Source organism: Crocuta crocuta, unplaced genomic scaffold (assembly GCF_008692635.1).
Source record: "Crocuta crocuta isolate KB4526 unplaced genomic scaffold, BGI_CrCroc_1.0 scaffold180, whole genome shotgun sequence".
Taxonomy (NCBI): domain Eukaryota; kingdom Metazoa; phylum Chordata; class Mammalia; order Carnivora; family Hyaenidae; genus Crocuta; species Crocuta crocuta.
In genome coordinates, this window is record NW_027527549.1 from 6,500,643 (window position 1) to 6,510,770 (window position 10,128).

Consider the following 10,128-nt stretch of genomic DNA (forward strand, 5'->3'; position numbering starts at 1 on the left):
CCCCCCCCCCTGCACACACACACAAAGCTTTCCACATTCTATTCAAATTAGTAAAAGGCTGAGCAACCACTGAAGGTCCCCCAAAGGAGCTAGAGCAGACTGAGCTAGCTGAAAATAAATAAGGAAAACACCTATGTAATGGATTTGGGATGAGATAAGCAGTCTTACTCTGTCTCCATTTAACTCCTGATGAAGTCAAAACTGTGATATTCTGTCCCTGAGTGAATTAAAGAGAGAAGCTTACCTAAAAATGCAGATGTGACATCAGAAAGGCCGACAAAGGTAAGTGAGAGGTAGAAAAGTGTGAGATAAAAAGCCTTTCAGAACCAGGGACAGTCACTTTTTCTATTCCTCCCTGTACTTTACTCCTGGAACCTAGCACAGGAGTCCCCTCGGGATGTGGGGCAGCGTGGCCATACAGGCCACCAAGAATAAAAGGGAAATGAGGACCCTGAACTCCAGCTGAGCTTTCTTCAACCACAGGATCATTCTCTAGCCTAAAGCTCAATGTGAAAAACAGTATGAAAACTATATTTTCTTAATCCACCATTGAGTGGGACATTCATTCTCTTTGCAGGAAAAAAACAAAAGATTCTGATCTCTACTGTGGTACAGGGAATATTCTCCAAAATAAGCATGGTAACATTGGGATGCCCTCAAGTGAATTAGCATCCCAGATTCAGTGAGTCGCCAAAGCAAAGGGGGCATGTACCTCCATCTCCTCATAACTAGTATTGTGAATGATACAGTTCTGGGGCTGGTTTGAAAGGGGAAGTAGTGGAAATCCCTATTGTACACTGTCTTCCAGGGAATCTACAAGTGCTGAGTGGTGGGTCTACCTCCTTGTAGGTAGGACTTGATTGTACAGGGTACAGGACCTCAGTCCAAAGTTAACCCAACACTCATGGAATGAGTCATAAGATTAAATTGTTAGGGCAATGTGCCTACTACCTTTTAATACTTAATTGAGATTGGCCTGGGTCATTACATCATTGCAAATACTCTGGCATGAATTTGCAGATGGCAAGAGATGGGATGTAGTTGTGAACTGCACCTGTTCACCTTATCTGCAGAGAGGGTAGTGAATGGTCACTATTCACGCAGAGCCTTTCATCCATGGAGGTCTGAGCTCAGAAATATGTTATTTGGTCTTGGAGGAAGAACCAAAGATAAAGATCTGCTCTGTCACCAGAAGGAATAGTGAGTTGCCTCAGTCTGAAAGTCCAAAGACTTGACTTCTTGGCACAACTCTTGTCAGGAGTGGTAGCTGTGTAGCCATGGATCAACCACCTAATCTCTTTCAGGCCCAGGTTACTCAGTGGTCAGAAGAGGAGTTTTAATAGGTTAGTTGCAGAGGTCAAAGCTAGATCTCAAGCTTCTCTAACTTGCATAGGTTCTTTAAGACCTGTTCTACAGACTCAGGAAGTATCGGGGTAGATTTTCCTTGGTGTTAAAATGAATTAACCATCATAAATTCCTCCATTTTCAGAAGAAAAGAGTCCTGTGTACCACAGGTCTTAATCTCAAATTCGATGGACAGTTTTATTGTAACAGAGGTGGAGAGGAAGGAATGCCCTAGTTTTGTTCTGTCCAATATGGCAGCCATGAATTGTTTGGCTAGTTGAATTTTAATTTAACTTAAATTAAAATTTTAGTTCCTCAGTCATGCTAGCCACTTTTCAAGGGCTTAGTAGTCACATGTGTCTGCTGTCTTGGGCAGAACATGCATAGAACTGCAGAAAGTTCTATTGATCAGCACTGTCCAAGACCTTTGCCCAGACCACAAACTGCAACACTTGTCCCTTATAGCAAGGCATAGATGTTTGTGCTCCAGGGTGACGGTGTCCATCCTTAAGGAATAAAAGAATGTATTATGGGGTCCCTGGTTGGCTCTGTCAGTTGAGCATCCAACTCAATTTTGGCTCAGGTCATGATCTCAAGGTTTGTGAGATTGTCCTCTGTGCTGACAATGTGAAGCCTGTTTGGGATTCTTTCTCTTCCTCTCTCTCTCTCTCTGCCCCTCCTTTACTTGCAATGTCTCTCAAAATAAATAAATTAACTTTAAAAAAAAGAATGTATTAAAACCCACTTGGACAAAGAGTATAAGAAACATTTAGGCAAAAGACGTTGGCATTGAATGAGAGTTTAAGGGAGGGAGGTTAAAGGAAGGAGTAGGAAATGCCTGTATCATTCTGTGCCTTGAGTCTTGACTGGACCTGGGCTTCTGTAGGACACAAAGCCCCTAGAAGGGTGTTCCTCAGAGAGATTGTCACCCCATGTACAGCTGGTCCCAGAGGTGGAAAAGCATGGGAAAAGCAGGGCCCCCTTAATCCCAAGTAAATTCGAGACCCTCTGAGCACTCATTGGTGGGGAAAAGGTTAGTCATGTTGGGCCCATGTTCCAGAAGAGACAGCTGTTACATTGCCAGACTGGCAGGACAGAGACTAATTCAGGCTTTCTAGAAGTAGTCAAGAGGGGTGATCACTCTATCTAATAGCCAGCTTCTCAGGTACAGGTCTGTGCGCTCAAAGCCAGAGAACGTTTTAAGGATTACGTTGTATGTTAGTCCCGTACAACGCTAACGGTGATAACGAGAAGGCTTGTCTACAGATTTGGCACACTGGTTCTGCCTTTGGCCCTGCTGGCTAGGGGCCCACGCATACAGAGAAAGGAAGAAATCAGAGGCAGATGGCAAAAAACGTGTAATTGTAGCTGCTGTCTGAAAGCCACCTGTGAGAGGAATCACCTTTCTCTTCTGGACTCACTTCCAGATGCAGCTGCAGGGGACGATACAGAAGATGCTAGCACCGAGTTCACCGACAGCATCGAGGAGGAGGCGGCACACAACAGCCACCACCAGGTAAGTCCGCGTCAGGTTCTGGGTTCCCAGGGCGGAAGGCGCACAGCCCTTTGGGGTCTGGGAGTCTCCTGCAGCCCCTGTGAACCTGAAGTAAGATGCCATCTTTTACTAAAAACCACTTTCCAGTCTTCTGCCCTCCCCAAGCTTCCCAGCCACCTTGCCAGTCTTCGTCCTCACTCCACTTTTCTCTCCAATCCACTTTTTTTTTTTTTTTTTTTTTTTACTCCTTCTATCTCTTGCTCCTGCTCCCTGCCCCTCCCTCCCACCTTTGCCCTATGTACCATCTATAGCTATAGCATCAGAAGAACCTTTACATACAACAAGGCCATGGACAGTTCCCCTCTTGGGTTTTTGTATCTGAAACCCCACCGGAGACAGGGAGTCATCGGAGGGCTGATGGGGAGGTGCAGGCCTGAGGTGTGCTTCGGGAGAGCACTCTCCGAGAACCTCCAAGAGCATCAGGATGCTTCCAAAATAGGGATCCGTCTCGGTGAAATCTCATTGCACAAGAGAGAAGTCTGTTGGGCAACGTGACAGCCCACCCAGGTTGTGACACACCATCAACCCCAGAACTTGGTACCCAAGGCTGGAGCAGTGTTCCCACCACCCATCAGTGAAGGTGTAAACCAGTATGTTCTTAACTCAAGAGCTGAATGTCCTGGACCTCAGAGATTAAGGCACCAGCAGTGACCCTGTGGCACTCACTGGCACCCCTCTGTGTCTCCACCTTGCCCAGTGACGTTTAGCAATCACATCTAGATGGACCATGCCTCCGAGTTGTTAAGGAGAAAGTGGATCCTTGGTGTCTGTTGTTCTGCACAAGTAGCTGGGCTTTTCCAGTGATGGCTTCCTGGAGCTTTTAGGAAAACTGCAGAGGAAATGAGGCTTTCCAGGTCTGCCTCTATGCCTCCCATATGAGAGAAAGGAGGCCAACAAAAACAGCCCACGCAAGCATTCCTCAAATCTCATGGGACTCGGCACCGTCTTCGGTTCTTGAGGACTTGAGTAGTCCTCAAGTAGTTAGTTGTCTGAGATACCTCACATCCTCAACACAGTTCCTTTACCTTCCACCAAGCCCCCCTTTTTGTTGCTCTAGCCGTACCTGACCCTCACTTCTCCCACGGGATCCTGCATGAGTTCCTCTTCTCCCTTTGCTTGAACAGCCTCTTCTGAGTCCTTCTAACCCATGCTTGTGATTTGAATGCTGTGCACTGCTGTGACAGTCTCCTCTGCTTTCCACACCCTCATGTCCCTGAGGAGCTTTGGGGAGAAGGGAGGGATCTTCAAGATAAGCAAACGTCCACTCTAAGACAGAGTTAGAGTAGGATGTCCACCGGCCACTGGTGATCGCTGCTGTGGACAGGATTCACTTCAGAATGAGCAAACAAGAGACACAGATGTGAAGACAGCCAGATTCTGATTGGCATGGTCTAACCCACGTGTAGTAGCGCGAGCCCTTTGCTCTCGTTCTCAGCTGTGGGCCAAATGGTTTGTAAAGTTGCTCCTTCCTGAACCTACCTTCCTGTAGCCTAGCTTGGAGCAAATGACCAGACCACATTCTGAGGAGGTCAGTTCAGCCCTGGAATAAACCTTTACGTTGGAGCATGTATATTTCCCTTGCAATGTCTGCGCTATTACTTGGCAGCAATACTTCGTAAGTTATTAGTTAACAGACATTTGGATTAGGGCTTATGATAGACAAAGTTTTATACCTGCTGAATGAAGAATGTCTTGGGTAAGCGTCATTTTCTTTCTATCCTCTTTCTTTGAAAACCAATCTCCAGTTTGGGGTAGGAGGAAACTTGGTATATGAGATCATTGTAAATTCACTTCAACTTTTCTGGAGTTTTGAGGGTGTGACTCTCCTACCAATAATAAATAAAGCTTCTTTTGCCCTAACTGTTCTGTGTCCAGATTCTCAAAACTGTGTTTGCTGATTTCCTTACAATTAGGCTCTGAGTTCCTCCTTGCTCTGTTCTTGGAAGGTAGATTTTACTCAACACCAGGCTACCTTTCTACCTCAGGCAGACACATCTTTCCCTAACAAACACATCCAACTTGGTGTTCCTTCCAAGGCAAGAGTGGCTTCATCCTTATTTTTAGACTCACTGATCCCGGGAAGTCTCAGGTCTAGCTATACTGGTAATTTCCCCCAGGTATCTCCCACAAAATCCCATTCTCGGGCAAATGTAAGGTCTATAATACATGCCTGGGAAATGACTGGGAAATGAATCAAGCATTGCCTTCCATCATTTTAACTTCTGCAGTGGAGAAAAGCTAATCAAGAATCAAGATTCAAATGCAATGAAGGAAGAAAAAGTCAGTAGGCTTAGTGTGAAGACCGTGAGGAAAAATTATTTTGAATGCCCTCCATGCTGTGTGAGAACTGATTTACATGGTGCGACATAGGTAATTGGGCAAAAAACAAAACAACATGATGCAAACGAGAGATCAGACATGCACTTAGGCTTCTGGGGGGTAAAAGGAAACCCAGCATGCAACGAAGTGTAATTTTACCATGGAAGCAATGGAACAACAGATGGATTAGGAAATGGTGGAGGCTGGGGGAGGAGGAACCTGTAAGATACGATTAACAATAGGCCGAAAGGATCCATACCCACCACCATACAGACTGGAAGCTCTGGGGTTTTATTTGGGGGAAAATACAGAAATAATTAACTTTCCATAGATGGGAAAGAAAAACTGATGAAAAGGCGAGATTCTGAGTCATTTTTCATGCACTTGCATTTCAATTTTAAAGATGAGTTAGCCAAAGTAAACTCCCCTTAACGTGGAAATAAGAAAACCCAATTTAGCCTGGGAACAAATCGTGTCTCTATTTTCTCATTTTTGAGTGGGAAATTAGACCTAGTGGACCTTCACTGCCTCCTGGTCCTGACATCCCGTGGTTCTCAACGTTTTCTTTTTAAGGAAACTAGGTGTATTTCTATCAGTGGAAGATAACAGACATCTAGAAGGTACTTTAAAAATGGTCAGGTGAGACATGACCGTGAGACATTATTTTCAAGCAGAAGGAACCCTTAAGTTCTAGAAAAGAATGCATATGCCCATATTCAAAGCTGATGGCAAAGTTTATTGAAGTTAGTTAGGGTTGATATAGAAAGGTAATATCACATAGTTTAAATGAGGGATTGAGGTCCTAAGTTTTCAAAAGTGGTTTTTATCCAGGCCCCCTTTCTTGATTTTTGTCCCAAATGCGTGGTGGCGCACGCGGAGATAGGCCAGTCTAACTAAGCCCGGCAGCAGAGCCATAGAGACAGATGCCAGGCTTGGAACCCTAGGGATGCCTAGGAAATGAGCAGCTCTGTCCATGCTTCCTCCTCTTTCTTTTCCTTTGCACCCTCAACGGCCTTGCTGCTAACTGCCTTTGCACATGCGTGCCGGGGATCAGCACCACCCCCCGCGCTCACAGCCTTGATTTCACCACCCACACTCAGTTATGAGCCAAAGTCAGTGGCGATGTGCACGCCAAGCAGCTCAGTCATTGATCCGTTTAAGCTGCTCTGGGCCCTGTTCTGTTCAATATACTTGTGACCTGAATGAAGGTAAAGAGCATATAATTAATTCTACAAATTGTCCCCAGCCGAATGGCTATTCCTGGATCTCTGGAGATGCACGTCAAATATTTTGAGGACTTAGATCATTGAGAAATGATCCTGTATAGCCAGTATGACTTTATACATGACCCAGAAATAGCTGTGGGAGAGAGGTGGGAAACTGGGAGATCAAAGTGGACCTGAGGTTAAGTGGAGTGCAGTTAAGTAGAGTGCAGTAGAGTGAGGTTAACCCCAGAGTGCAGTCATGGAGAGGAAAAAGAAGCAGTGTGCCATTGAGATGTATTAGTATTGGACAGACAGACAAGAAATCCTGGTACTAAAATACTTAGTCATGCACTAAGTAGGTTATCATACTTGGGTTTGGGTTTCTACATTTTTAAAGGTGTAGGGAAAACTGGAGAGGAACCCGAGATGAGCAATAAGAACACCTTCAAGTTAAAACAATTCTCCTTTGAGGAAAAACTATATAACCTGCTCGAGGTGACACACTGAAGAGTAACTTCAAGAAGATCCTCAAAAAAATAGAAAGGTGTTGGGGTGCCTGGGTGGCTCAGTCAGTGGAGCATCTGACTTTGGCTCAGGGCATGATCTTGCGGTTTGTGAGTTCGAGCCCCACATCAGGCTCTGCTGATAGCTCAGAGCCTGGAGCCTGTGTGGGATACTGTGTCTCCCTCTCTCTCTGCCCCTCCCCTGCTTGTGCTCTGACTCTCAAAAGTAAATAAACATTAAAAAAATTTTTTTTTAAATAGAAAAGTGTTGGGAAATTATTCCCACTTTGTTTTCTTCTCATGAGCTTAGATTTGTAGAGAGAGAGTTTGGTTGGCAGCATGAGCACCAGGGTAGTAACAGCAAGTGACATTGGCTGCTGGGCAGGTGGCCTCACTAACTTCTCCATCGTTGGAGAGCATGGTTCTCCTGCTGCTCGTGAAATTAAGCTTCTGTTTTGCCTGAGGCTGAGTGCCTTCCATCTTAGTCATCCTTTTTAGAGTCTCAGGTACAGGCATGGCCTTCGGCTTTGAGTGCTGGTGTCTCAAGCCGTGCTCTTTGCAGTCGAGGACTCTGATGTTGGGAAGTCAAGGAAGCTTCCTGACTTGTGGGAAGACTCTGGGCACTCTGTCCTTCACAGGGGCAACAGTCACAGCATCCACACTCTCCAGTCCTGTTTACACCTCATGGGTTGGCATTTGCTTTTATTTATGATATACCTGTCTTTCCCTCACCCACCTCTGGAGGCCGCTCTTCCTGCCCGAGGCAGCAATTCTCCAGCTCTCGGTGTCTTCCCCACCCAAACCAGCACCCAGGGCCCTTATGGCTGAGGAAGTCCTCGGGGGGGAACTTGTTCTAGAGCCACCTTTTTTGTCCCCGCCCCCACCTTTTTTGTTCCCCAAAAGCTGCCTTTGCGATCTGATGTTCCTCTGGGATCCCCCTTCACGACCTAACTTCTTTAAATTATGCTTTCCTTTCAGCTCATCAAGGTGGCTTTGGAGAAGAGCCTGGCAGCTGCGGAGACCCAGAACATATGTCTTCCCCCTCCTTCCTCGACAGGAGGGGACGGTACCAGGGGTCTTCAGGAGGAAATGCTCCACCTGAGGGCTGAGATCCACCAGCACTTAGAGGAGAAAAGGAGAGCTGAGGGGGAACTGAAAGAGCTAAAGGCTCAAATTGAGGAAGCAGGATTCTCCTCTGTGGCCCACATCAGGTAGGACACCCCCCAGGGAAGGGGAGCCTGCCAGTGGAGAGGCCACCGAAGCCAGCGGGGTCCCCTTGCTGCAGCCGAGCATTTGTGCTTAGGGCTTTGGGGCCCACAGCCCAAGCTCCTTGCACAGATGGCTCAAATTCTTTAGAGACAAGTTAACCATATTGGATAATGGGGATTGTCCATAATTACCATTCAGATCATTTCAGTGTGGTCTTAATTCAACATAATAATACCCATGATTAGCCATACAGTCACGAATGGAAATCTCCCAATTGTATGCTCTTTGGAACCTACCAGAACATGTGAGGAATCTCCTGCTACCCATGATGCTTCACTGCTGCATGTAGGCCAGGATGGTCTGTGAAGGAGGAGGGTTTACAGTTTACACAGGGGCCCCTTCATCCCCACGCAGCTCTCTCTCAGCAGTGTGAATCCTTACATCATGGAATAGCGATTTTAATAATCTCTGCTGTTTTGTTAACTTTACGGAAGTGACAGATAGCTGATTCATTGGCTAGATGGGCCGCTCTGTTTTTAATGGTGTTTTTTTCAAAAGATGCCTGGGGAACATGCCGATAATGTATGGCTAATCCATTCATTCATTCACCCCTGAGGGTCATACTCCTCGTGTCCTGTTGTCTAGAACACAGCAGTGTAAATCCAATGCATGCCCTGTCATGTGCCACTTAAACGTCCCTGAGTCCTAGAATAATATTAGCAGTGACAAGGACCTTGGCAGCTAGCTTAATCCTTATTTCATGGCCAAGGGAACTCCAGTCTACAAAGTTCTAGTAACTTGCTTAAAGTTGCTAGTCCATGGCTAGACCCCCTCTTTCCAATTTTTAATATCTGAGCCTTCTATACTGTATACTTGGTCGCACAATTTTGGAAATATTCTTGTGATCATCCTTCACGCTGGTTCTTTTACTCTGAATTATCATGATATTTCTTTCTACTTAAGTCAAATTCTGCTTAAGTGAAAGCATACATGTTTTTTGTTTTTGTTTTTGCTTTTTTTAAAGTAAGCTCTCTGCCCAGTGTGGGGCATGCTCTACCAACTGAGCCAGCCAGCTGCCCCAAGCATAAGTTTTCCCAAGCATAAGGCTTTTTCATGTGTAAACTTGGTTAAGCTCACGGGTAAGAACAGCACATCTCTTCTGATCCTACAACTGAATATACAGTCAAACCACATGTAGTTTGGCTTCATGGCTTCATGGATTAATTTCTTTTTTTCCCCCTGAAGTTACTAACTTAAAACTCTGGTTTAGTTCTCCACCTGACCTTAAGAATTACAGATACTGTATAAGATAGGATCTGTCTCATGAATCGTCCATCTTTTCAGATTTCATCAGTTTGTATCATGAAAACAAAGGAGTTTTCCCCCAAAACATGAAGCTATAACATCATATCAGACATTCTTTTCCATACTATACATGCATTCCCTTTTCTCCCTCTTACACCTCAGTTTTGGCAAAATCCTTATCTCCCTTCTCCATTGAGGAAACTCTCATGGAGAGTCTGTCTGATTCCTATGTCCTAAAGAATTCTCTTCCTTGATTGTCACTAGATAAGCCCTGCTCTTGATTCCAAGACTTCAGGATTCTAAGAAACTCAATCTAGGGGGACATCCAACTGCTGGCCCTTCCGGGTGTGAATTACTTGTTTCCTTTGCCCCCTGTAGTCAATGGCTCTCAATTTAGTGTGCTTAAGAATCACCTGCAGAACTAAGTAAAAAGTAGATGCATAGACCTTAGCTCTAAACTTTTGAGGTGTTTTTTTTTTTTTAATTTCTAGGAGAGAGAGAGAGAGAGAGCGTGAGCAGGGGAGGATCAGAGAGAGAGGGAGACACAGACTCTGAGGTAGGCTCCAGGCTCTAGCTGGCAGTCAGCACAGAGCCCGAAGCGGGGCTCGAACCCACAAACCGTGAGATCATGACCTAAGCGAAAGTCGGACGCTCAACCGACTAAGCCACCCAGGCGCCCCTTTTGAGT

The 10,128-nt window shown here is 45.6% G+C and overlaps 1 protein-coding gene across 13 annotated transcripts in view; it reads left to right on the forward strand.

Moving 5' to 3' along the window:
- LOC144234341 (myomegalin) overlaps window positions 1-10,128 on the forward strand; it is a 189,231-nt gene that overhangs the window by 145,254 nt on the left and 33,849 nt on the right. For 11 of the 13 annotated variants that reach the window (XM_077767682.1, XM_077767740.1, XM_077767733.1 and 8 more), the window contains 2 exons: window positions 2,772-2,860; window positions 7,905-8,137. In XM_077767682.1, coding sequence (XP_077623808.1) covers window positions 2,772-2,860; window positions 7,905-8,137 — 322 coding nt within the window. Of the gene's footprint in view, window positions 1-2,771; window positions 2,861-3,150; window positions 4,760-7,904; window positions 8,138-10,128 lie in introns of those variants that run through there. The other 2 variants (XM_077767708.1, XM_077767717.1) reach the window with 2 other exon arrangements.